The sequence below is a fragment of the Pochonia chlamydosporia genome, chromosome 1 (assembly GCF_001653235.2).
Source record: "Pochonia chlamydosporia 170 chromosome 1, whole genome shotgun sequence".
Lineage (NCBI taxonomy): Eukaryota > Fungi > Ascomycota > Sordariomycetes > Hypocreales > Clavicipitaceae > Pochonia > Pochonia chlamydosporia.
Genome location: NC_035790.1, coordinates 1,217,103 through 1,243,826, shown reverse-complemented (window position 1 = coordinate 1,243,826; position 26,724 = coordinate 1,217,103). Strand labels below are relative to the sequence as shown.

The 26,724-nt window shown below is 51.4% G+C and overlaps 10 protein-coding genes across 10 annotated transcripts; 7 read left to right on the top strand and 3 right to left on the bottom strand.

Moving 5' to 3' along the window:
- Positions 1-526: 526 nt before the first annotated feature.
- On the top strand, positions 527-1,905 carry VFPPC_12747 (glycosyltransferase family 31; the record flags this gene model as incomplete). The annotated part of the gene is made up of 2 exons (XM_018290524.1): positions 527-1,021; positions 1,072-1,905. The coding sequence occupies 2 exons, from the start codon at positions 527-529 to the stop codon at positions 1,903-1,905; spliced, it is 1,329 nt and encodes a 442-aa protein (XP_018148349.1).
- Positions 1,906-4,597: 2,692 nt separating this feature from the next.
- Positions 4,598-7,597, top strand: VFPPC_12746 (C6 finger domain-containing protein; the record flags this gene model as incomplete). Its single annotated transcript, XM_018290523.1, has 3 exons — positions 4,598-5,620; positions 6,168-6,657; positions 6,723-7,597. The coding sequence occupies 3 exons, from the start codon at positions 4,598-4,600 to the stop codon at positions 7,595-7,597; spliced, it is 2,388 nt and encodes a 795-aa protein (XP_018148348.1).
- Positions 7,598-8,497: 900 nt separating this feature from the next.
- Positions 8,498-10,627, bottom strand: VFPPC_00282 (multicopper oxidase, type 1; the record flags this gene model as incomplete). The annotated part of the gene is made up of 1 exon (XM_018280332.1): positions 8,498-10,627. One exon carries the CDS (start codon positions 10,625-10,627, stop codon positions 8,498-8,500), a length of 2,130 nt encoding a protein of 709 aa, XP_018148347.1.
- A 1,723-nt stretch (positions 10,628-12,350) lies between these two features.
- VFPPC_00281 (acid phosphatase) lies at positions 12,351-13,702 on the top strand (the record flags this gene model as incomplete). The annotated part of the gene is made up of 2 exons (XM_018280331.1): positions 12,351-12,588; positions 12,672-13,702. The coding sequence occupies 2 exons, from the start codon at positions 12,351-12,353 to the stop codon at positions 13,700-13,702; spliced, it is 1,269 nt and encodes a 422-aa protein (XP_018148346.1).
- Positions 13,703-15,641: 1,939 nt separating this feature from the next.
- On the top strand, positions 15,642-16,463 carry VFPPC_00280 (vacuolar iron transporter Ccc1; the record flags this gene model as incomplete). The annotated part of the gene is made up of 1 exon (XM_018280330.1): positions 15,642-16,463. The coding sequence occupies one exon, from the start codon at positions 15,642-15,644 to the stop codon at positions 16,461-16,463; it is 822 nt and encodes a 273-aa protein (XP_018148345.1).
- Positions 16,464-17,178: 715 nt separating this feature from the next.
- Positions 17,179-17,739, top strand: VFPPC_12745 (hypothetical protein; the record flags this gene model as incomplete). Its single annotated transcript, XM_018290522.1, has 1 exon — positions 17,179-17,739. The coding sequence occupies one exon, from the start codon at positions 17,179-17,181 to the stop codon at positions 17,737-17,739; it is 561 nt and encodes a 186-aa protein (XP_018148344.1).
- Positions 17,740-18,190: 451 nt separating this feature from the next.
- VFPPC_00279 (acetyltransferase) lies at positions 18,191-18,808 on the top strand (the record flags this gene model as incomplete). Its single annotated transcript, XM_018280329.1, has 1 exon — positions 18,191-18,808. One exon carries the CDS (start codon positions 18,191-18,193, stop codon positions 18,806-18,808), a length of 618 nt encoding a protein of 205 aa, XP_018148343.1.
- A 187-nt stretch (positions 18,809-18,995) lies between these two features.
- On the bottom strand, positions 18,996-19,661 carry VFPPC_12744 (BTB/POZ domain-containing protein; the record flags this gene model as incomplete). Its single annotated transcript, XM_018290521.1, has 1 exon — positions 18,996-19,661. The coding sequence occupies one exon, from the start codon at positions 19,659-19,661 to the stop codon at positions 18,996-18,998; it is 666 nt and encodes a 221-aa protein (XP_018148342.1).
- Positions 19,662-22,751: 3,090 nt separating this feature from the next.
- Positions 22,752-24,305, top strand: VFPPC_00278 (NADH-ubiquinone oxidoreductase, mitochondrial precursor; the record flags this gene model as incomplete). The annotated part of the gene is made up of 3 exons (XM_018280328.1): positions 22,752-23,408; positions 23,482-24,223; positions 24,289-24,305. 3 exons carry the CDS (start codon positions 22,752-22,754, stop codon positions 24,303-24,305), a joined length of 1,416 nt encoding a protein of 471 aa, XP_018148341.1.
- Positions 24,306-24,551: 246 nt separating this feature from the next.
- VFPPC_00277 (ubiquinone biosynthesis monooxygenase COQ6) lies at positions 24,552-26,091 on the bottom strand (the record flags this gene model as incomplete). Its single annotated transcript, XM_018280327.1, has 2 exons — positions 24,552-25,846; positions 25,908-26,091. 2 exons carry the CDS (start codon positions 26,089-26,091, stop codon positions 24,552-24,554), a joined length of 1,479 nt encoding a protein of 492 aa, XP_018148340.1.
- Positions 26,092-26,724: the final 633 nt, after the last annotated feature.

Below are 26,724 nucleotides of genomic sequence, written 5' to 3'. Positions count from 1 at the left end.
CCTGCATGGGTGAGCGCTTGGATCCGATCCGCACATTTTGTGCATTTATACGTTTTTTTGTTTTTGCATCGTAGACGTGGGAGGGCATCAGGATAAAAAAGACGTTCATTCTGTACATAAAAATTAGGCTGTAATTAGAAGAATAGCATTCTACAATACAGTGTATACCATTGATGAGTTGTTGTGTCTCATGTTGTGTCGTTTTGATTACACGTAAGATTACGAGCGTGATGAGTGACGACGGTGGATACACGCACGCCACACAGTCCAACTTGACCTCCTAGCTTTCTAGCTCGCACGAGACACGAACTAACTTTCTGTCCGTTCCTTTTCTTACCAATTGTCCACGACACACTCTCACTTCCATTCGAAATTTCCAAGAATCCGCACTTACCACCATTCACTCATTCAGCATGTCCTGTTCACAATGAACACAATTCCAACCTAACCCTCCTTTTTTTGCCATTGTATCCTCGCAATGTTCCGACGCACACGCACACGTCGTCGCCTCACCCCCCTTCTCATCATGGCGCTCGTCCTCCTCACAGTCGTGTACATCACCCTACCGCCAGACTCGCCCACCGTCCTAGCCGTGCGATTCAACACCGCCCGCGTCAAGGCCCTGCTGCGCTTCTCCCACCGAGACGCCTGGCTCCGTCGGCCGCCGCGGTACCCCGTCCATCTCCCCAGCGAGGTGGGCTACCTCATCAAGACGGGGTACGGGACGAGACACCGCGTCAAGGAGCAGCTGGATGCGTTTGCCGTCAAGGGCGGGGTGCTGGGCGACGAGGGGAGGGATTACCTCGTCGTGGGGGACTGGGAGGGGAATCGGACGGAGGAGCTGGGGGCGAGGGTGATTGACGCGGTGGGCTTGGTGATGGGCGATGAGAGGGTGAGAGGATTTGAGGAGCATGTGCGGTTTGGGAAGTATAGGAGTTTGAGGGCGGCGGTGGAGGCTGGCGATGAGAGGAGGGCGGGGGAGTTGGGCGCCAAGTTTGGATGGGAGCTGGATGCGTTGAAGGTGAGTTTTTGGTGGGGATTTTGTGAAAAGGGAGATGCTAATATGGACAGTTCATCATGGGGATGGAGCTGGCGTACAAGCGGATGCCGCACAAGAAGTGGTATGCTATACTGGATGATGATACCTTTGTGGTGAGGGAGTCGCTGGAGTTGCTGCTGGGGCGTTTGGACCCCGGGAAGGCGTGGTATTTGGGCAACGCGGTGGGCGATTACAAGGCGAGGTTTGCGCACGGCGGCTCGGGGGTGCTTATTTCGGGGGAGGCCATGAGGATGCTGTTTGGGAGGGGGGATGTCGTGCGCGAGGCGTACGTGCGGTCGTTGGATGAGGTCTGGGGGGATAGACTCGTCGCGAGGACGTTGCTCCGCATGGGGGTTTATCTGGACGAGCAATTCAGCCACTACTTCAATGGGGAGGCGCCTGATTTGACGCGGATCAGGGCAGACGGAGCGTGTTCACCGATTGTGAGCTTTCACGGGCTGAGAACGCCTGGGGCGATGGTGAAGGCGGCGAGAGCGTTGGGCAGGATGAAGGAGCCGGTGCTCTGGGGCCAGTTGTGGGGGTTGTTCGGGAGAGACGCGTTGGAGTCCTATGGGGAGGAATCGACGGCGCTGAGGGACGGCCATGATCATGTTGGCCCTGGCGGGGAAGAGGAGGTCCGTGTGTGGAGGGGCATCAAGACGGCTCAGGATTGTCAGCGGAAATGCAGAGGCACAGGCAGAGGCACTGGCGGCTGTTTGGCATGGACGTATTACACCGAAAGTCGCGAGTGTCGTGGCAGTCCGTGGTTCATTGTTGGCTCGCCGCGAACTGAGGTTGGCACGGTGTCCGGGATCAACTGGTCAGGGGCGAGGGCTGCATTTCACGAATGCTCACTTTCGGGGTGACTGGTTGCGTGCAGTTTGGGTTTTTTGAATGGTTTCAGTTGTGTTGATGGAGCGTTGTAGAATTATTATGTATACAATGGGCGGAGGCGTTCGTGGGGTTACGATTGTTGGTTTGGTTTGTGCGTGTATTGGACATTGGAGTTTCGGGGGACTGGCATCTCTCTGGCATTCATTGCTGAGACCGGAGCAAAATATGCATTTTATACAATTTTCGATGGCGTACATAGGTCTCTGACATGACATGAGTTGGCTTGGCTTGACTCAACCTGACTGACACGAGCAGGTCAGTCAATGGTCGTAAATGCCGTGCTGGCCTGCATTGACCAGCTTCAACTTTGTGTGGTTCAAAGTTTTTCTTGTCCGTTCGCCTACCTGATACTCTTGCATTATTTTCTGTCACTTTTTTTTTTTTTTGTTCATGGCGACGTCCCGGGTTACCACGTGTGGTTCGTCTCCACGAGCCTCGGCCAGGCTGCATGACCCGGATTTCGCGTGGCCATCGCTCGCGTACGAATCAAGTTAGTAGACAAGCATAGCGATCCCCGGCAATTGGATTCCAGATATGCGAGGTGTTGGTCGTCGGCAACGATTGTCGGGTTCGTATTGTACTCTACAATACCATTCAACCATTGATTACCAATTGATGCTCCATCAATTGACACCAGTTCGCTTCATCTCATCTCAACTCTCAGGGGCATCATGAGTGCACTCCGCCTTTTCTTTCTCTTCCCCCCTTGACCTCTCTTCCTTGCGCACGAGCAAAAGAGGAGCCTGTGCAACACTCAACGCGTCAGGTCACGACCTTCACGACTCCCCAAAGGAACAGAGGGTCTCGGGCTGTACGCCCTAAAAATGTGACAGATCGCCATGGGTTGGAGATGGAATAATTGTCCAAACCACCACCGGGCTCACAAGTCTGTTCTTGCGTGACAAATACTGCAGAGCATGCGGTTGGCGCTCCGTGTCCTCAGGTGATTTTCCATCTTCCTGGTTCCGGGTAGGTCAACCCAAGTAACAGACACGAGGCCATGTAGCGTAGCCAGGACCTGGGCTAATTGTCGACAGACCCAGGACAAGAGGGTCTGGGATCCATTTGATCAGACAAGGGTCGGAACCAAGCGGCGCCACCAGCATATCGTGCAAGGAGAATAGAGCCAAAAGGCTACTTCGGATAGCCTGCCAATGGCTTTTCGCTTAGGTATGTATAATTGAGGGGCCACGCGGGGACCACTCTAGTGCTTCCGTCTGGACGGGCTGGTGGTGGTTGTCCAACTAACTCATCACATAAGGGGGGTTGGTTTTGTTGTAGATTCAACGAATTCGTCTGTTCTCACCGGAGAAGAAATGACGTTCTGTTGGCACTCTGTAATTGCACCCATTCACTAGGCTGTATTTTCTGCCCGTCTTGTCCGCAGTGGCAGGGTCCAACAGACACCTGTCATGGAATGCTCTTATTCTCTCCGACCTTGACTGGAACACAATGGGGGATGAATGTCGCCGTGGTCTATTGCTGGTGATTGCAAGTCGTGGATGTGGTTAGTGAATTTCTGACATAGCTTCCAGAGCTTCGATAGTCTCCACCGCACCGAAGACGTGACTCAAAAAAATGTGGTAGCTCACATTTACAAGGGACTGTCGTTTTTGCTAATGTGCGAAAGGAGTGGCTTCACGCTTCACCTAGAAGGGAAGACATTGAGCACGGAGTCCGTGGTGGGTTGGCTGTATGGGAGAAACATGGCGTTTCGATGTTGAGGTCCACGTCCCATCTGTTCACTGTATGTCTGGTAATTATGTCCATGTCTGGTTTGAGCCAACTGCCTGTGCTCCTGCCATGAGATCAAACCCACGTCCGCACCTTCCATGTCAACATTGAAGTCAAGTACTCCGTAGCACCAGTCAGAATGACGCATCAGCCACAAATTGTGACGGGTACTATTGGCTTCAATGGGAGTGTGCCAGCCTCACACCGCCACAGACCGGACCACTTTAGCTGTCTGGCTCAATTCCGTCTGGTGGAGGCAAAGGCGCGACGGCTGGGCTCGCCTGCACCCACTTGAGCCGCTGCAGAGAGCCAGGAAGTAATTAGGTGTGGTCTGGTGTCTCTGCTCGTGCAGGTAAAGCAAAGCCCACACTCATTCAATGTTGAGCCTGGTCCATTCTTTTTTTTATCTTATCCTGCACAACTCGACATTGGGGATTGCTTCACGCTTCCAACTGGGGCCGCCCAGCCAGCTACCCCGACTGTCGCCGGACCTGGAATTTGGTCATTGGACGATATTCTCCCACTTTGATTCCTTTTAATTATTGTTCTTTTTTTTCCATACTAGACCCCCCCTGCACTAAATCTCAAAGCTGGCGCAAATCAAGGCAGCAAGGACCAGCCGGACTGTCAACAAAAAAAAAAAAGCCCCAGGTTGATCAAGGTCGAGCAAGGCTTCTTTTCCCAACCCCAGTCAGGGCGTGTCTCGCGCTTTCTATCCGAATCCCGTCAAAGTCAATTGTGGACTTCTTCACCCCCAATTTTGTCAACCAGACGCCCCTTGTGTCACTACCGTGGTCAATCGAGCTCGTTCCTCACTGGGCAGTTATGCCCTTTTGAATCTCGTCTGGTGCTATCCGCTACTGAGCTTCCCATGTCGCCTGATAAGCTCCATAAATTTTCTAATTAAAACACTCCCCCCAAAGAGAGGCCATGGCTACAGGCGACGAGAGCAACACTCCTCAGGACGCCGCTGCCGGCGTTGGCTCTGATCCTGCTCCTGATGCTGATGCTGCCATTGCTGCTGCTACAACCACCGCTCCTGGTGCTACTACCACCTCTGGCCCTGGCACTGGCATTGGCTCTGGCTCTGGCTCTGGCTCTGATATCGCCACGCCTGGTAGTGCTGGTGGTGTTTCTGCAGCTGTTAATATGACCGCTCCGGCAAGCTCCAGTGCCGTTCAGAATCCTCCCGTACAGTCGACATCTCCTTCTTCTCAACCACCGTCAATACCGGCAGAATCAACGACCTCGATCAAGATCACGACTTCCCCTGCTCCGACAGTAGGGCTTTCGACTACAGCATCAGCAGCAGACGACCCGGAACCACTAACTGCCAGCCCTCAACCTGCAACCAAAAAATCTCCTTCCCCGTCGTCCGAGTCGCCCGCTACTGTCGCCGCCGCTGTTTCTGCTCCTGCTTCGCAGCCTCAGCAGAACGGCGACAGCAAGGCGTCCGAGTCTGACTCCGAGATGGCTAGTTACAGACAGGTTCTTACAGCCCACCATGGACTCCCTGTGGGCTACTCTACTACCACGGCCACGATACCGTCTTCACATATGGCTGCCTCGAGTCCTCCGGCCACCTCAGCCTACACCTCTTCGCCTGGCATCTCAACGACCCAATATTCATCATACCCAACAAGTAACATGATGTCACATCCGACAGAGGCCTACAGAGTCAGCCCCGTTCCGACCGGCAACTCAATGTCTCTGCCAAGCATGCGAACGATCGATTCTATAGCCCAGCAAAGAGTCAGCCAACCACAAATACCACACCACACAATGTCAATGAGCATGAACACTCCTCTGGCTTCGGTATCCAGTAACGCGCAGTTCTACCCTCCACACCATACCATGTCTGTACCCTCAAACTATGGTCTACCTTCCGATTCCTTGGCTCGATACCCCCTTCCTCATGATCCCCGGATACTGGGTAGCAGAGGCCCAAAGAAGGTACGTTTATGGATAAAAAGTTGCGAACGAGTCTCAACCTTCTCTACGGACTCTCCCCAAATTTGAAAAAAAAGTGTATCTAGCAGATGGACTAACTCCAAACTTCTTGGTACAGGAAATAAAACGTCGGACGAAAACTGGCTGCTTGACATGTCGAAAGCGGAGAATAAAGGTAAGGAACAAATCTACATCTGTCGTTTTCACTTCACTTGCCTGCCACCTTGCCGACGACCCCATTCCTCTCTAATACTCAATTTGCGTTTTGGCAATTGCCTCTCTACGCACCTCGTTCAGCTGCCATCGACACCCTGTCGTCGTAGTATTGTTGGATCCTATGTCTGGCGTTGCTCCGATGCGGAGGAAGATCCAAAAGTTAATCCGCGGCGTAAAGTGGGTCACAGCTTCTTGTTGCCCGACGTCTCTGGACATGGACGAACAGCTCCCCTCCTGCCACTGCCCCACAACGCAATTCGCCAGTCTTGCTCGCAATGTCGCTTCCGAATCTTTTGTTGTTTGCCTAGCATATTGACGATTCCTCGAAATATAGTGTGATGAGACGCACCCCACCTGCAACAACTGCAAAAAGTCGAAACGAGAGTGCTTAGGCTACGATCCTATCTTCCGACAGCAACCAGGAGCTCAAGCCAACTCCCATATTCAACCAGCTCCAACAGGTCAACTGGCGGTGCCATCCTCTGCTCCTTCGTCTGTCTCAGGACATCCCAATGCTGCTCTAGGACACGTGCCCCCTCAGACAAACTCTTACGGCAGCCAACCGTCGATGCTTCCAAGCTCTTACTCAACTACACCTCCACCATCGTCCCTTCCTCCGTCGTCTACCGCACACTCCAACTCATCCAATTACAATTCTCCTGTTACAGCAGGCGGAACAACACCTATTAAGCAAGAGTCTGCCTTTGATTTTTCGGCTTCGATTGATCCAACTACTAGACACTTACCACCCCCTACGAGCGCTGACGTGAAGCCATACGATTTCAAGCCGTCACTCGTTGCCGACACAAACCATCACACTGGCCGTAAGTGCACATGTCGGGAGACGTTTGACCCACCCTCAGCCTTACGCAAACTGACTTCATCTTAGCCAAAAATATGAAGATCAACGAGATCATTGATTTACTTGGGCCACCACCTCCGGCTCAGCCCATAAGCCACACAGAGGACACCTTCAACGAGATCACCAAAGTCTACCATGAAATGTATGCCAGTGGGTTGAGTGCTTTTCTTGAGACGTCATGGTATTATTTCGTGGAAAATGGCAAAATGTCGTTTCCCAGGGACGCCAACCTCATTGAGCACATGGCTACCTTTCTAAAGATTTTGGAGGCAGTCAGGGCCAATGATCATTCTCAAATGGCCTATTCAGGGGTGCTGGAGACGAGGATTGTGTGGGAGCTGGCGTGCACCGCGTACAACACACCGGATCGAACGAATCAGGCAATGCGCACCGCCATGCCCCTTGAGGGAGACTCGGCGGAGGCTAGGAATCGCTTGCGTGTGGTTGAGGCCTTGCTTTGTGGTGAATACCTGCTCACAAATCCTTTAGCCCCTCCCCTGCAGGACCCAGAACCCCATCGCACTCGCCAATTCGACTTTTGGTATAGCTTGGCCGAGTTCGTTCGAAAGCGTGACCTGCCGGATTCGCCACAGTCTGTCAAAACTAGGGAGGATGCACTGAGCAGGATGCGGCACTTGCTGGATGGTCGCGAGAACCGCGATGTTCTCTATTCCATTGCTGTGGTACGCGAGCTTGCGCCATATTATGGCCCCAGCTATGGAAACACACCACAGCACGCTGATGAGAGTGATCCAAAGAATCGCCTTGCAGTTGCGTCCAAATTCATTCTGGACGAGGCTCAAGTAACCGGTGGTACAACCAACGTGGTGCGTCGATTCAGTGACATTGCGTCCCGAGCCTTTGTCAACCCCGGTGTCAATGTGGCGCGGAGAACCGGCTAAACACAGAGATCCTCCGTATATAAGACGCTCGCTAAACACCAAAGATCTTTCTTTTCGAAAAGGCGTTCCCCAAAGGCGTTTGTTTCATCTGCGCTATTATGTTTTTAACTCTGCATTTGGAAAGCATTGCGAAGGTTCATAAAAGTCGTTTCACCTTTTCATTACCGGCGTTGGGCTCTCTTTCCAAGCACAACCGAGCTTGGGATATTTGATCAAACCTATATTTCTTTTAGTATTACACCTTTACTTCGCCAGCATATGTCATTGGCCCTGGCGTTCCGGGCTCTCCTTGCTACTTTGTTGGTCTACTACACCAAATATTGTATTATTGTAATTGCATACCGTCTAATGGACGAGAGAGGTTGGACGAGGATGAGAAGAAACTCGCCACCAAACGAGAAAGTTTCGTTTTGTAACAACTGGACATGGGGTGTGTTGTTTTGCACAAGGGGTTTGTTTTCAAGCAAAAATGGGGAAGGAACTATGCCAATAGAAGGGATACTAATGCCAGCATCCGGCTGAAGGGAAACCTAGAGAATAGATAGAATATTTGAACACTGTAAAAGGCAGACGGCAAATGATTTTCTTTGGTGTTGATGAACGTGTGATGAATGCTCCGGAAACATGGACTGTTTCTGCCTCGACAACGTTGAAAATTTGTGCAGATTTGGTTTTTGAGATCAAATGAGCTTTTTCATTGATTAGAAGTGCTAAGTTATGTGCGTGTTCCAACAGGACATCAAATAAGTACATCATCATACGGGTCAAATATATACGCCTGGTATCGCTCAGCTAATGCAAGCCCGCTTCCCCATCATGTATCCCCGGTGTCCAAAATCAATTCTCAATCGCGTTCCTGGTGGTAGCCGTGCTGTTTATGAACAATTTATAGGACAAATTTTAAAAACTACCAAACCAAATACTATCATCTGGTCTCATGCCAGACATAACGCCTGGAAGCCCACACATGGACCTATGCTTCGGGTCCACTTTCCATCCACTTACTACTTCGCTGTGGACGAGTAACTGCATCACCATGCCGGATTCGGAGTGCCATGTATTATGGCAATGAAGTGTCCATAGGCCCGGGTTATCGAGGACGACACGCACTATGGCCCAGGAATAGCCTTCCACGGTGACGGTATCCCTGCGCAAGGGATTATCAAGTATGCCACTGTGTTCTTGTAGGTATTTGTCCAGAGTGGCTGCTGTGGGAGGATACCCGCTTCGGCCTTGAGCGACGAGGAAGAATTTGTGGCCGTGGAGGTGGAAAGGATGTGCGCCATCGTCGAAGTTATTGATGGAGATGTCAACGGTGCGGATACCCTTGGTTTGAAGGACAAAATCATGTTCTTTGTCGAATGCTTTGTCATTGATGGCTAATGGCGTTTCGAGGGAGCTCAGTTCGGGCTTGGCATCGAGAAATCGATAGAGGGATGGGTGCGTTGCATTTGCATGCCATGTTGATTCATTGAAGAAGCCGCGGGCAAGCCGCCAGTCTCCAATCATGAAATTGGATCTGAGAGTGACAAAGTCGTCTGCCGGGGGAGGCTTCATATGCTGAACGGGATGCAAAGCTGATGTGTTGAGGTCGCGACACTGTACCTCGATAGCTTCTGACCACTCTTTGCTTTGTGGATCGGAGGTTAGGGGCTTCGTGTTAGGTGATATGTAACGGACTATGCCTCTAATTTCAGGCTGCAGTCGATTGTTCTTGGTCGTGAAGCAGTGTGTGACCATTCTGGCCCGCAGCCAATATGTATCTGTCGTGGTGATGTTGGTGTCTACGATGACACTGTAGCGTTGGGCGGGTAAGATATTGAGACGGTGGAAAGGTTCTGGATGAACATCTGTTCCGTCCACCTCTGTAATGTAAAAGGGGTGCTCGTCTATTTGAATTTGGAACTCGGCAAAAGCTCCAACATTGATAAATCGAAGCCGATGTCGTTGCCCTGCCGTCAGGTCGAAAATCGGCTTAGATGTATTGCTGCTGTCGCAACGCCATCCCTTGAAGTCGTTACAGTTCCTCACGCCACGGCCATTTATTAGAGGGTTGTCCGGAACCGGCTCATCATTTTCACCGTCTGGCCGGAGATAGCCCATTAACAGCTCAGCAGTGGTATTGTGGTAATGATCCTGGACCATGATGACGCGGTCTGTCGCATAGTCCAATTCTTGGAGCGTAAGTTCATCTTTGGAATGAATCACCACAGGACCAAGTAAACCGTCTGAAGCCTGAGCACTGTGATGTGCGTGATACCAATACGTGCCGGATTGCCCTTGAACCACAAATTCATACGTGAAGTTGGAGTTTGGGGCAATGGGACATTGAGTGACACCAACAGTGCCGTCCATGAAGTTGGTGCCATTCTGAAACAGCCCGTGGAAATGGATTGACGTGGCATTGACAGCCTTGTTTTCCACCTGAACAATGATGGTATCTCCTTCATTGCACTCGACCAAGGGGCCAGGAAATTGATTGTTGATGAGGATCATGGGTCGATAGACTCCATCAGGATTCAACTCGCCATCTGCAATGGTCCAGTGATATTCCCTGGTTACCGGCGCTGAACTGCGGTCCCATGACGGAGAAAGAACATACTCAGAAGTGTCTCTCAGTCGTGGCAAGCCGGGTATGTCTTCGTGATAGTGAACAATGCTTGGTTTCTCGTCTCCAGTGTGACCATGATTGGGATCGTCTTGGTGAGTCTTCTCTTGGTCGCCATGAGAATGGGCGTCATTATCAGAATTCCTTGTCCCCTTCGGTGGGAAGCTCAATATTAAGCCAGACAATCCCAAGATGGTGACAAGGAATAGGAGGATGAAGAGGCTCAACTTGCATAATCCGTGCGGCCTTCCGGCTCGGCTCTTTTCAGACCAGGCGGGTGGGTTGTTGAGTCTTGTGGAAGGGGATGGAGTTGCACCTGCCTCGCTTGCCTCGCCGTCTCCTTCCGTTTCTCTGGTCAGGAATGGCTGCTCCTCTGCTCGCTCCGCAGTCTCTACATCCTCTACATCCTCTCTCGAGGACATCCTGCGTGACAGGACACCAAACACAGAGCTGCTATCTGGTTGAATGTTGCTGCCAGCGACTGGCAAAGCTGCCCCCGAGTTTGTCTACGTCGACTTGTATGACAGCTGATTGCACTCAAATCGCATGGCCAGCTTTCCTTACGCTTCAATGAGCCGCGGACCGGCTCCTCAAAATCACAAGCGACGCAAGCAAGAGACGCCGGTGACCAATGCAGTAAGCGATAAATCGGATTACTTGACAGCCAGGGTATCGTTCGGCAAGACGGCAAGCATCGCACGAGCGGGAATAATGGCCTTGGCCGCGTGGATGAGATGGAACTGGATTTGCAAGGCAGAGAAGCCAAGTTGAGACTCAAGAACCTTCTGACAGGATGCGCGTGATGAGGCTGTCAGATGCTATTGGGTAGCATCAACACCAGCCAGCATACTCCACTAGACCAGGGACCTCTGATGGAGATGGCACCAAGTAAACTGGTCCAGCAACGTGCTCGATTTGATGGACGACTGGCCTTCCTAGACGGATGAATCGGCACGCGACAGTGCATGCGACCCCCTGCTTGTCAAAAATGACCATCGAAAACAGTCCACCCTCACGCTGCAATTGAGGATCGCAAGCTTCACAAAATGCTTCTCTCTGCAGAGACCATGGACTAACTGCCCAAGGCCGAACGGGCGACCCGACGTTGGATAAGACGGACAAATTAAACGGGCAGCCAGATAGGCACCTTCCGACACTCTCTTTCTCTCCACAGTTCGAACAGACAAACCTTGTCTGAAAGTTGAATTCAGCCCCACATGCTGCGACCCCTGGTATCCTGGAACTCTGTTCTCAGTGGCCAGCATGGAAAGAATGGGACCTGCAGGTGCAGATCATGGATTTTTGACAACAATCGAGCTTGTATTGTTCGAGAAGTTCGGTGTCCTTTGGTTGGCCGGCCCATTTTCTTTCGTTTGGTCTGGCAAGTCTGGCTACTCGCTAATTTGGTCCGGAACTTCGAGCAAACATGTCAATAGCCTTGTCGCATTGTCTCCCGACGAGAGACCGAGAGGTGGATCAGGGTTGCGAAAATGTTGGAAACCCGGGGGCTTACACGATTTGAGGATCAGTCAACAAATGAATGCCCCTTGCTTTTCTGGGGAACTGGATTACTCCAAGCATTGCCGTGCTGGCAACATGTTGTATCGCGTCGTATGGGTAGAGCTCAGGGCCCAACCCGGATGCCATCGTATCGCTTGATACGGACAAAGGCACGAATCCAACATCTCGGCGGTGGCCGTGTCCATGAATAGTTGGCTACCTGATAACACAGCCAATCCATAACTTTTGGATTCGCATTACCAGATGGCATGTGGCACACCGTTGGACCTACCACACGCGGCAATGCGGGTCAGCAAGCCCCTGCCGCCACCCAAATCCGCCAGAAGACCAACTGTGATGGCTGAAGTACCGAGTTGCCAGTGTCGACGAGTACCTACCTAGGTAGGTTGGCTCAAGACAGCTATGGCGCTCCTTGAACGGTACCCGCTTGATGAAGGATGCACAGACAAGTTCTGGTTGAGCATAATTCTCTGTTGCATTGACGTCGGGGTGGACGCTTCCTGGGACCTTAAGTAAACGCTCCGCCCCGAAGTGACGACAATTTTAGTCGAGCCATTTGACAGGCTGTCTTTTCTTTTCTTCACCAATCCAATTGCTTCAGGTTTGAAAGCTGAAGACGAAAAGATGCTTTTCCAGACTGCTGCCAGCTTCCTGGCCGTCGCTGGCCTCGTTGCCGCTACTCCTTGCAAGCCTCAAGACGGCTGGGAGACCAAGTACACAGCTACCGCCTCTGCTGATGTCGCCAAGGCTGCCGCCACGGCCAAGACCAGCAGCCCTACCAGCCATGTGAAGGGCAAGGCCTTTGACCGACTTGCCATCATATATTTTGAGAATCAGAACTATGACAAGTCCTTTGGTGACCGTGAGTGGAATTCTCAAACTTTCAAAAATAGTAAATCTCAGTGATTGGAGTTGTAACCACATTCTAACATATGTGCTTTGCAGCCAACTTCAACTGGTTCACCAAGAAGGGTATTACTCTGTCAAACTATTTCGCCGTTACCCATCCCTCTGAGCCCAACTATATGGCTGCGATTGCTGGAGACTACTTTGGCATGGAGAACGACGACTTCACCCGCTCGCCTCGCAACATTTCTACTGTCATTGATCTCCTGGATACCAAGGGCATCTCATGGGGCCATTATCAGGAGGACATGCCCTTCTCCGGATTCGAGGGCATGGCGTACGTTAACCAGAAGAATGGCGCCAATGACTATGTCCGCAAGCATAACCCTGCCGTTTTGCATGACAGCATCACCCATTCCGAGCAGAAGCTGTCGCAGATCAAGAACTTGTCTCTTATTGACACGTCGCGCTCCCAGTTCCACAAGGATCTCAAGGCAAACAAGCTGCCTCAGTGGATGTTCATCACCCCCAACATGACCTCCGATGGACATGACACGTCCGTCACTGTTGCTGGTGTCTGGTGCCGCAAGTTCCTTGAGCCCCTTCTTCAGGACAAGAACTTTATGCAGAACACCCTCGTCCTGGTAACCTGGGATGAGAACGAAAGCTATGCTGAGCGCAACAACATTCTGGGTATCCTTCTTGGTGATGCTGTTCCCAAACATCTGGTTGGCACTGAAGACAAGAACTTTTATAACCACTACTCGGAGATTGCTACCGTCTCTGCTAACTGGGATCTTCCCACCCTTGGCCGATGGGATGTTGGTGCCAACGTCTTCAAAATGGTTGCCGACAAGACTGGCGACAAGCTTCGGCAGTGGAAGTCGCAGCAGCAGCTTCAGGGCATGTTCTGGAATTTGTCTTACGCTGGCCATTTCAGTGACCAGGGCGGCAACAAGATCTTCCCCAAGCCTAACCTCGACCTTGACAAAGCTTACAATGGCCGTCCTATTCTTCAGTCCATCAAGGACACTTGGAAGCACAGCAATGCCCCTACGTACTACAAGGACACCATTGAGACTGCGGATGGTTTGCACCCCCCCAAGGGCTACGAACCCAAGAAAAAATAAATTTCTACAAGTATATAGTTACATTTAGCCGTCCTTCCTGCGTAGCCGAGAGGGACATGATTTGGGCATAATTAGAGGGATGTTGTATCTAAGGTGAATCTGAATCATGGTAAAATAATTTACCAACGGCGTTAAGAAGCACATGCATGTTACTGTACTGTACACCAATAGACCAATGTGCCATAATTTTTTGGCTCTTGCACACCTCAATCTTGGAGAGTTATTGAGAAAAGAGAGCGCTTGGCCCAGCACCAACCTGATCCTGGGCGCCACGGCCAGGTTTGGAAGCACCATTACATGCCTAGGTACCTACCATCTTGCCATCTCCTGGTGTCCTGCCTTTTGTGGTTTTGGGCTCCGAGATCATCGTGAAGCTGGTGGCGATGCACCAGAGGATGGACAAAACCATCAATTATTTTCTGTCCATCAAATTGCTGTGCGGTTGTCTTCAACTTGTTTCGACGGTGGTTACTGAGACTGCCAAGCCAATGCGCCCAGACAGCCCCCAAGATCTCTTGGCCAGCCAAGCCGGCATTGAAAGCCAGACTGGAGCCACAGATCCTTTTGTCCTTTGAGCACGGTGGGGGAGCCTGTTAGCCGCCACCAAGTAAGCCAAGCATGCAACCGAGCTCCTCAGACAAAGCGAAAGGTCATTGGGGTTCCAGGGATTATCATGACCCTTGTCCTCCAGGCGAAGAAAGTGGTTCTCTCCACCGGCAATCCCCGCCTCTCCACCTGGTGTTCATCCCCTCCCTCGTCCTCTACCAAGCTCAAAACGACACCGACGGAGAAAAAAAAAGTGGTGATCGAATCAGCGGTTGGTGATTCTTAAGCAGAGCACGTGGGCGAGCCGATTCGCTGCTGCTTTTGGAAGTCGAGATTACGTTGGGCCAACTCGCAGATTCTGCGTGTCAAGATTCAATATTGATGGAGCGGAGAGAATGACGATTTGAGTGACTTTCCGAAATGTCGGTTGGCCCGGAGGATTTTGTGTGCGGTTGGCACTGACGCGGCGATGTTCGGCGACATAACGAAATTGTGACGGGATGCTCCGTCGTTTGGCCGTTATTTTAGGGCGGCTCTGGAGGTTTCCTGAATTCGCAAGCTTGGCGATTACTGACCGTGTGCTGAATTGTTGCGGTCATCTCGGGGTTCTGCGGCCGATAGTCGCTTACAAGGACGTTTCTTTCCGTTCCATTACTGGAATTGGGGGATGTTGGCGGTGCAGCTCGTAGAGAGGACTCCGCATTGCTGGTCTTATTGAGTTGTGATGTGACATCGCTTGGTGTACGATGGAAGGGGTTCTGGTGCGCTTCGGTGTTGGGTGTGGGGATGGGCATTGAGTGGCACTCTACTCCGTACTCCGTACGAGCAGCCATCATCTGGGAGGTGATGCAAGGCGCCGGCAGCCACATTCCCAGTTCCTAGGCTTTTCCTTGTCGGGATGGTCCTTCTACGGGGGGCTTGGAAGATGGCTTTACCGTTGGTTTGCTGTTGAAGTTGAATACTGCCTGTGCGTCCTTGTCCATGTCCATGTCCATGTACTTTGTACTCCATTCGTGGGAGGTCACTTGCCAGCTTGGCGATGCAGGTGCGCAAATGTCTTGCCCACGTGCACTGATTGACTCTCTATTTGACAACTTCTCAACATTGTTGGTCCATTTCCCCGACTTCTGGCCATGTTGTGCTCTTGGGGTTCAATTCACTGTGGCCCCTTGTTAAACTCCTTGTGTTCTTCTTGATGCCACTTTCTGCACTGTCATGTCCTGAAAGTGACTGTCATGCGTTTGCACCTTCAATTTCACACCGCATTCGTTATCAGCGAAATATATGAGCTGCCAACGAGAGAGTTTGCTACGTCTAAGTTGATGAACTCGACCGACTACCATTGCACGAAAATATCATACGAATAGACATAAAACGCTTCCCGTTGACCACAATGCCGAAATCGAAAAGCCCGTGCCTAACCCGCTTTCTCTCCGACTTCACCTTGGGCTTCTCAGATGGCTTGACCGTTCCATTTGCCCTCACTGCAGGGCTCAGCTCACTGGGGAGGGCTGATACCGTCATCTACGCTGGTCTGGCTGAGTTGTGCGCTGGAAGCATCAGCATGGGCATCGGTGGATATTTATCCGCATTAGACGAAGTTCCTTCTTCCTCTGGAAGCAAAGACGAGCTCGACAGTGCTGGAGACGAAGAAGAGTTGAGAGGGATGCTGCGCGATGGAAGCTCGAGAGGCTCCACCAGTAACCTAAGCGACAGCATAGACGAGAAGGACATGGAACAAGAATCGGGAGAGGACCTCATTCGGAGCCATCTGGAGCCGCTGGCTCTGCCGAATACCACTGTTCTGGAGATTCTTGCAACGCTGAGAAATCGTCCGGACGGGGTAGCACGATCCATCCGCCGCCTGGAGCAGTACAATGCTGTGACGGAGCAGCCCTCTGACCAGCTTCCAATCTGGCCGGTTGCCTCGGGACTATCCATCTCGCTGGGGTATGTCGTTGGCGGTATCATCCCCCTCTTCCCGTACTTCTTTACTTCTACTGTCGGGAAAGGCCTCCAGTGGAGCATCGCCATGTGTCTGATTGCTCTCATGGCCTTCGGGTCGGGCAAGAGCTGGGTGCTCCGTGGGGAGGATAGGAGTATCAAGAGAAGCTTGTGGGAGGGTCTTCAGATGCTCATTTTGGGGACACTGGCTGCGGGTGCGGCGGTTCTGTGTGTGAATCTTGTTGGAGCGGGCTCGGAGCCTGGTCAATGAGATGTTTTGCTTCCATGGAGTTCAACATGGTGTGTTTTTTGAAGGGCGTTAAGGTGTTTGGTCCAAGCGTAAATGGTATGAAGGTATACAAAGGCATCACGATATTCGTGTACTTACTTACAGTACTGTATTCATTATTGAATTAGAGATATCGAATCGAAACGAGTTAGGTAACATGAAGATGTGTGGCTATGAATCATTGGAGTTTGTGTGCCTTGTGAAGTTCGGATCTGTCAGTCAGCGAAGATGCGATGAATCCTCGCGTAGTAGTGATGCTGGGATGTCTGAATCATGGGTAACAAGCTGTACGTGGTTCACAGCTACTAACTAGGACGGCAACAGTATGGTTCACTTACGTGTTAGTCAGTGATGTACGGCCGGCAGAGTAGCAAAGTTCATTTCAGACTTGTTCGTCAGCTGTCCGCAAGTGCCTTGTGTTTTCAAGATTCAGATACATCACCACTCTATTTATTTCGTCTTGTTGCAGACCTAAACAGCTTCCTCGAAAGTATTCTTCAACATATTGGTTCCAGCATCACCACATATAAACAGCAAAACCGGAGAAAACTGTCAAGATAATCAACTAGACACTCTGGTACTAAACGTAAGTTACTGCCTCTACGCGCCGAATCCATGCTTCCAGAGAAATGACCAAAACTAGGAAAATAGCAGTCCAACTATCAACTGTACAAGCCAAGCCGTTCCTAGTTGAACAATGCCACACCCAGCAGGATGCACTGATCCCCCTGAGAAGGGCAAATTGGCTGAACGGGAGGAACAAAGCCACGCTTCAGACGAAAAACACAAGAAGAAGATACGAAACCAGGGCGGAGAATTGAACATATACGATACTGCGGATTATGAGCAAGATGACGATTCAGAGACCATCAGCGGAAAGAGTTCCATGCTAGACTTACAGACTCTCACATCATACGCTGGATTCGTGTATGATAACATTCAGGCACTGTCTATTGAGGGGCGGAGAACACCGCCAGAGTGTTATGATGAGGCGTTTACGAATCTGTTTGAGGATATGGAAATGGATCCGGAGGTGGAGGCCGTGAGGGAGATGATGAGACAGGCTGAGGCTGCGGGATTGATTGGCGGCGATGTTGGTGTTGGGGAAGATGGGAGGGAGAGGTTGGAGTTTGAGGGGAAGAGTATTTTGGATGCTGGGGATGATGTGTGGGATGGGTTGGTTGAAGGGAGTGTTCCGTTTGAGTTTGATGCTGTGGATGGGGAGGGAGGGAGTAAGAAGGACGAAGGAAGAAGTTGAGAAGATGTGAGGATGAGGGTGATTGAGGGGAGAGTGACGAGTTGCCTAGGAGTTGCGTTTATGTCAACGGAATTAACTAATACCATCCCTGCATCAGCGGAGAGCCCCTATTTTCTAGGTTAAAGAACTTAGCGGTTATTCTCTTTGATGGTTTGTATATCAGGATTCACGAGAGTGAGTGTTCGGACGGGAGGTTGACTTGGCGTTGAGGCGACTTCCGATAATGACAACACTCATTAATATGAAACGGCTTTTCTCAAATTGAATCATCCAGCAGCATGTTACTCATAGTTGAGGTGGTGATGACAACCCTGAAATTCCGTAAACGGAGACATCAACTAGTCCTTTGACTCACACCCTCTCACACTCAACCACATATAAGTCATCCACACTTACACTCACACTCACCTTCACACTCACTCATCCACAACAAACAAAAAACACATTCAAAATGCCACCTAACAGAACCCTCACATCACCAAACCCCCCCTCCCCCCTCCCCGGCACAATCCTCCTCGAAACACCACGCCTCATCCTCCGCCGCTATACTCCTGCCGACGCACCCGCCCTCTCCGCCGCCGCAAACCACACCAACGTGGCCGCCACCCTCAGCGACAGATTCGCCTCGCCCTACACCGTCGAAGCGGCGGCAGAGTTCATCGCCGGCGACGGAAAGGGCGCCGACCCGCACTACCCTACCCACGGGGCGATCCTCCTCAAGCCCCTGGAAGGGGAGACGGAGGGTGTCATGATTGGGGGCTTTGGACTCCGCCCGCTGCAGGATGTGTTCTACAGGACGTGGGCGTTGGGATACTTTCTGACGCCGTCGGCTTGGGGGAAGGGGTATGGCACGGAGGCGATTTCTGCGGTGGTGAGGTGGGCGTTTGAGACGTGGCCTGGTTTGAATAGGATTGATGGGGAGGCGTATTCGTCGAATATGGCGAGCGTGAGGGTTTTGGAGAAGAGTGGGTTTGTGAGGGAGGGGGTGAGGAGGAGGGCGGTTGAGAAGGGGGGTGTGGTGTTGGATGTGGTTGCTTTGGGGGTTGTGAGGGCGGATTTGGGGTTGTAGATGTTGGGTTTGGAGTTGGAGTTTGGAGTTGGTGATATTGGCGTGGTGTTTACCGAACTTTTGTTGGTAGCATAGTTTCTCAAGTATTCAGCTAGAGCAGTCATTACAGATTATCGGTGCCATTAGATTAGACTACAAATACAACAAGTCCCTCACGATAACACTACCATGCCAAGTCAGTTTCTTCTCAGTCATGCCCATGATACGGCGGCAACACATCCGGCCTCATCTCCACCAATACATCCTCCCTAATCTCAACCTTTTCCACAATAGCATCAATCTTAAACGTCCTCATACTCACGACATGCTCGCCCCCAAACCCCGGACACCGCGCCTTCACACAAGCCGCCTTGTCCCCATCGTGCAGGTACACTCCCGCAGGACACTTCCACGCCCTTGAATCAGCCTGCTTAAACGAAAACGACCTCGTCCGCTCCTCGTTCGACCACAGATTGTTCTGCAGCTGCTCCAGCTGCCTGTCCCCGTAGAGCGTGGCGCTCACGAACCGCGTCTTCGTCCACACGGCGTTGAGGTACTCCTTGTTGGAGACCCAGGCCGCCAGCTCGTCGAGCTGCAGGAGCCGCGCTTGGGCGAGCAGCGCGTGGTAGCGCGGGACGTCGAAGCCGTTGTCGGGCGTGTGGTAGAGCGGGTAGATGTGTGTGCGGAGGTAGCGCAGGACGTCGGTGAAGATGTCGGGGTCGGCGTCGAGGAAGAAGTCGGTTTGGGGGGACGGGTGGATTGTGAAGAGGGCGTTGAAGTAGCCGCTCGGGGAGAGGGTGTGTTTGGAGGTGTGGAATTGTTTTTCGCCGACGCGGAGGAGGATGGTTTCGTGGGAGGCGGTGATGTCTGTCATGGTGGTGAGGGGGGATGGTGATGGTGTTGAGCGCAAAACGGAAGGTTGTTTACGTTTGGGTTGGGGTTGAAATGCTGGGGGTTTAGAGAAATAGATGGCATTATGTATTTCGTCGTGAATGCAGCTCGTATGTATCCTAGTTTGCGCCAAGCTTTAGTTTTGCAGGTCGGCTTGGTGAACCTGGTTGCTATAATTGGAGTCCTGCATCTGGGGTTCATGGAAACGTGCGGACTGGGCTCGATGCCCCTTGGCGCCACATCTGATCTTGTTTTGAACTTCTATGGTTAAAGCACATGCTTAACCTTTTCTGTACCTGCTAGATTGCGGCTGTGCTGACTGCGCTAGTTGTTGAATACGGGAGGATGTCAGTGACGAACCCCGGGAGCTGGTGTTTTGGGAAACAGCCGAAGTCTTGCGCCAATGGGGAGGATTAACCAGTGGCGACCCTTGCTGCTCGTGGTGTTGAAGACTATGACGTGTCGATGGTGAGAAAGGAAAGATGATTCCATGTTAAATTGGATTCAATTGATTAAATCTGTATGCGACGAAATGAGAGTTGGCATGTTAGTTTCTTCAGACAGATCTCACATACCTAAGAACCTTCGCGCGCCTCCGGGGTATTCAGTCATACTTACCACGCATGTCAGCAATAATAAGACACTTGATTTAATCTGTTAGACTTACATATAGCTTTTAATGTTTTAGAACTCTTTTGCAATGGCTTGCACACTGACCTGAATTCGTGGGGCCTGCAGTTAAACTTGTGGCTAGGGCTTGCCGTGTAGTTTAGCAATTACACGGCTATGAAAATAAAATAAAGCAAATAGCTGCCCAGTATTAGAGCAATGGCTACTACACCTGGTGAGGAATTCGTCAGCCTTGCACTGGCTTTAATGTGTGTGAAATACGATACACCTTTGTCAAGCCACACCCTCTTTCTCATTCACAAACTCCTGGTAACAACAGGTCCTTAGTTATGTGAAGGTGAACATGTTCTGCCATAGAGCTGGTCACATTGCCCAACTTGACTGTGCTCGAGTACGTGGGATCCGGTTCTTCCAGCTTTCTAACAGGATCTATACTACTCTCTCTGAATGAAACACCCCGCGACCTCTGTTTAGCTAAAATAATAGATAGACTGGTGACGTACGTAACAAACAGGAATGCTTTCCGTAAGCTGCTGGCTTTACTGGTAATCCATTCAAGCACCACATTGTGGATATGTTGCCATATTTGGTGCCATGATTCGTTGTATCATTCACTTGACCCAAGCTGAGTCTTTTTCAGATGACATTGGACCGTCAATGAAAGGTACACAAACCTACTCATGATTTGTTCAACAAGTTAATTCTCCTGGTCACAGGTTCGCAAGAGTCACTATCCCGTTTGTCTTGATTGCAGCTCCGCTTCACTCCTTGTGTAATCAGGCAGTGTGATACATGAACGCAACCAAGGCAGCTTGATACATGATGAAACCCGTTCTAACGAGGACAATACACAACGCATGATAGAGCTTAGGCTTCCTCCCAGGCACAAGCGTCCTCTCGACAAAAGCACAACGGTTTTGTACACCAGCAGCTGTGTAACCATACGTCACCCGTTTGGTACACCAACTCGAACAAAAGCCAACGGTCGAGTCTCGCTCGTATATATACAGACATGTACTCCTGCCCGTAATATTTTCAAATCTGATCTACAAACACATCATCTTCACTTCTGCCAACGCCAACGTACCTATTATATCTTTACACTCGAATCATCATGCAGTTGACGCACCTATCTCTCATCTGCATCAGCTTTCTTAGCGCAGCTGCCTTCGCCGAGCCCCAGCTAGACACGAGGTCGAACGATCGCATTGAATGCTCCGCTTTCCCTGGAGCATATCCATCGGCATGCAAAGCACCAAGGGCGCATTGTAGCCATAAGGGCGAGTACAGAGTCTCTGAAAATCATAAGGAGCAATGCAAATCGTGCATTTGCAAACCGTAAGCAATCTGCTAGGCCTTTAATCCGCTGGTGTAAAGAGATGTTTCATACTAATATTTGGACCTTTTAGGCACAAGTAATTGAAATGGGAAATCCCTTCTTGCAGTTTAGGTGCGGATGTGGGTATGTTGAGGAGCCAGAGAGGGCATCATGGGCTGGGCTTTGCGGGTACAAAGTAGCCAGGGACTGTTTCATGGGATTAGGATCCGTGGTGGTTTATGATCATAGATGGGGATGAATGAAGAAGTGGTTTCCTTTGAATAGCACGCGAGTGAGACGTGAACGTAGTAGCCTCCCATTTATCTTTGACACCGCACTTGCCTGCCAAAATGATGTAGACGAAGGGAACCGGCCGTTGTATTTCACCACCATCTGAGCATTGTCCCTAGGTTAAGAGCCGTCCTTGTTTCTGCCTGATGATTGTCGAGACACACGACGATATACAATTGAAGAGACGATTTGCGCAAATGGCTGCTGGAGCTTCGACCAAAAGCGGCATCAGATCTTGTTAGAAGGCCGGCTGTACGGCAAAGTGAAGAGGAGACATTTAAAGATATATGGAGAATAAGATTGAAAGGGTTTCGTCATATCACTTCTGTGATTGATGATCTGAAGGTTAACCTTAAGGCTGCCCCGATGCCACATGATGGCACATTTGCCATTGGCGAGCGGTTTGACCCCAACATAACGCATTCGATAAACTTGCCCAAGCCCCGATTAAGCAACATAGGAGAGATCCTCATAGAACCGCGAAACGGAAACTGCAATGCCAGCCATTCGGTTTGTCTATGCCGTCATGAACAAAGTGTGGTGCCTGTACACTTGCACCCACTGAAACACCAAGGCTCACATCCAATTGTTAGAGTAATGACTTCACCCTGATTGGCCCACAGCCCGCAAAAATAATGACCCGAACCCACCTGTGAACCCACCATCGTCAAAGCTGCCCCGAATATTGACGTGCAACATTCGGGACAACGGGCCATACATAACCACCAAGGCGAATTCCCCTCAGCCCACAAGCCATTGACTCCGAGCAAGAGGCTCTCCAGGAGGATCTCCAGCATATCCTCTTGCTTCAGGCACCCTCTCCGCTCCATCCCAATGGCTTCCTCTCTGCAGAGGCTCGCTGGCCACGGCGCCAAGCGTCTCTGCCTCCGACCTGCGACGAGGCATCTCGCAGCACGACCCTTCTCGACGACATGCCTTCGAAAATACGCTACTCCCGAGCCCATGGGAACCAGACTCATCCCCGTTGATGACGACTTTGCCCATCCCAGCGATCCCTACGGCACCACACAGCACATCCCCGGGTCGGTAAAAAAGTCGCGCGAGAACTCGGTCGAGGACCGCAAGGTTAGACACTACACCGTCAACTTTGGTCCTCAGCATCCTGCTGCCCACGGTGTGCTTCGACTTATTCTCGAGCTCAATGGCGAAGAAATCATTCGTGCCGACCCTCACGTCGGTCTTCTGCACCGAGGCACTGAGAAGTTGATTGAGTACAAGTCATACCTGCAGGCGCTCCCCTACTTCGACCGATTGGATTACGTTTCTATGATGACCAACGAGCAATGCTTTGCCCTTGCTGTCGAGAAGCTTCTCAACATTGAAATTCCCGAGCGTGCCAAGTATATCCGTACTCTGTTTGGAGAAATCACCCGAGTCCTGAACCATCTGATGTCTGTGTTGTCCCACGCAATGGACGTTGGTGCTCTGACGCCTTTCCTTTGGGGTTTCGAGGAACGAGAGAAGCTCATGGTGCGTACCCGGAAGCATCTTAGGCTATTGCAGACTGCAGTTTGATCGGCTGCCGCTAACTTTGCGGATGCAGGAATTCTACGAACGTGTCTCTGGTGCCCGTCTTCACGCCGCCTATGTTCGCCCCGGTGGTGTCCACCAAGATATCCCTGTTGGTTTGCTCGACGACATCTACCAGTGGGCTACCCAGTTCGGTGACCGCATTGACGAGACGGAAGAAATGCTTACTGATAACCGTATCTGGGTTGAGCGACTGAGAGGTGTCGGTGTCGTCTCCGCCGCCGATGCTCTCAACCTCTCCTTCACTGGTGTTATGCTCCGAGGCTCTGGTGTTCCCTGGGATATCCGAAAGAGCCAGCCCTACGACGCCTACGACAAGGTCGAGTTCGATGTCCCCGTGGGCAAGAACGGTGACTGCTACGATCGCTACCTCTGCCGAATGGAGGAGTTCCGCCAGTCCCTCCGCATTATCCACCAATGTCTGAACCAGATGCCCGCCGGACCCGTCCGTGTTGAGGACTACAAGATCTCACCTCCCCCTCGTACCGCCATGAAGGAGAACATGGAGGCCCTCATTCACCACTTCCTTCTGTACACTAAGGGCTATGCTGTTCCTCCCGGCGAGACCTACTCCGTCATTGAGGCCCCCAAGGGTGAAATGGGTGTGTATGTTGTCAGTGATGGTAGCGAGCGTCCTTATAGGTGCCACATTCGTGCTCCTGGATTTGCTCACTTGGGCGGTTTCGATCATGTCTCCAAGGGTCACTTGTTGGCCGATGCTGTTGCCGTAATTGGTACCATGGATTTGGTGTTTGGTAAGTTCAATATTGCATCCCCATTGTTCTTTTCTTAACTTCACACGTACTAACAATTCACTCAGGTGAGGTGGATCGGTAAATTGGAGACAAGGAGATAAAAGAAACCTCGGTTAAGATATTTCCTTTGTCTGTAGTCATAGCTGGCTGGGAGAACCCGTAAATACTCCATAGAAGTCGTTTCTCGTTATGTACTCTGTGCCACTCAACTGATGTGTACGTGAATATGAAGTGCCAATTTGCAAGATGTGCATGTCTATTTTATTGTTACAACTCTTCTTATACACTACTTTTACATATTTGACTCGCTTCCCCGAGATCATGTTTCCTATACAACTTTGACACCAGTCCCGGATGCCTGTCCCATGAAGAAATTCTTCAACGGCGACAGAGCATTAACAGCCTGCAAGCCTATAGATCGAAGACCAACCAATGGCCCGCTCTCAACAGAATAGATCTTGTGCAGCTTGTCACACACGCCCATCAAGACATGGTTAGTAGCGTACCGCTCGCTATTGTAGCTCTCAAGAGACAATTGAGTTCCCAAATCCTGTCCATGCGAAACAGCGTACTCTATGCTCTTGACGAGGCTCTGCACGTCACCTTGTCCCATGTTGAGACCTTGTCCGGCCAGGGGGTGGACGGTGTGCGCTGCATCTCCCACCAGTGCGATTCTTTCGCCAATATACGTGTCTGCGTGGCGGAGCTTCAGGGGGAATGAGGCGATGGAGCCTTCTTGCACACCGATGACAGTTTGTGGGATGGCTTCAAGGTCCACGGGGGTATGCTGCATCCTCCAGTTGTATTCGTCCTCTTGTCCCTCTGTCTGGGTGTGCATGTATCCTAGGTCCACAGGACTGAGACGGAACGCCGCGTTTACCAAGGCGATGAAGTCTTTGGGAGATAGTTTTTTCAATAGCGCTGCATTCTCTGGCGTAGTAGACCACACCAATGTTGAGTAATTGCCTGGCAAGGGGAGCATAGCAACAGGACCAGTAGGCAAGAAGCGCTGGTACGCGATCTTGCTGAACTGTCCGCCCCATCCCTCACCTTCGAGCTGCAGCGTCGCGACGAGACCATGTCTGCCATAGTCCCAACCACGGCTCTCGATGCCTGCAAATGATCGTACGGGGCTGTTGGCGCCGTCAGCGCCGACGAGAAGTCGCGCAGCTAGAGATTGGCCGCCGGATAGATGGACGATGGGCCACTCGCTGAGGTCCATATCTTCAGTCTCCTCGCCCAGGTCGATTTTCTCCACTCTCGAATTGTCGAAGATGTCGACGTTGCCTAACTCATTTAGACGCCTTAACAGGCCGGATGTAAGGTTCAGGTTTTCCGTCATGTAGGCAATAGTTTTGCTGGGACCGGAGCTTTGCGGAGGGTCGAATTCAATTCGGGCGTCCGTGACGCCATCCCAGACTTGCATCTCGTGGAAGTCTTGGATTCGCTCGCGCTTCATGTGCGTCCATGCTCCGATTGTGTTGAGATATTGGGCTGATGAAGGTGTTAAGGAGCTGCAGCGATTTGAGAACTGGGTCGGCGGGAGGGAGAAGGCGGCGGTCTTGGAAAGGTCTTGGGCTTCGACGAGGGCAACTCGCAGTCTGGATGTGATTGGGCTTGCACCTGGGGAATAGTTAGAGGATATTAAGCAAGATAAGACTGCTGAATGAAGAGAGAAGCGTACGAAGGGCTGTCAATAGGCTCAGACCGGCTGGACCACCGCCAACACAAACTACGTCGTATATGTCATCTCTTGATGTTGAGTACGAGCGCTGAGATTGACGGCGGACGGATCGAGAGCAGCTTCTGCAAACAAAGGTTGACGTTGACAAAAGTCCCCGTGCCCCGACCATTGTGGCCTGTGGCATTGTTGCGTGGGAAAGCAAACAGGCAATACGAGCTAGTGAAGTGTCAATTGCGTTTGAAAGTTGAAGCTTCTAAGGTGGGATGATAATCATGCAAGCTCCCGTCCCATCTCATGCTTGCATGAAACATGGCTGCGGGTGGTCCGCTCTGCGCCACATGTGGCTGTGGGCACCAGCCTCAGCTTCTTGAGCAAACCTTGATCTCGGATCCATTATCTGTCCTAGTTGCCACAGACAACGGCGCTATGGTTGCGTCAGTGGAGTTCTACTTTGATCAACAACAATCGATGAACGTCGCCGCCAGTTTTGCATATCTGTCATCCTTGCAATAGCGCTTTGCTGACTATAGTGCGGACAGCGCTCTGGTGTCAAGATCTTCAGTATCTAAGGTCTTCTATTCTGTGGCCTTATCGACGCCTCTTTCTCCCTGCATGAATAAAGGGCCATCAGCTGCGACCTCAGCTGTAACCTGTCCGATCTATCCTCGGCTGCCGTGTTGACCTTGTCTCACCACTGTTTGCCGCTGCATTCCTCAGCCAAGCCAAGCCGGAACGGTTCCTGAACTTGTCATTGCGCATCCACCTCTGCCATTGCCGGAGATTCTAGTTTCCTCAACAGCTACGCGATCTCCGCTAT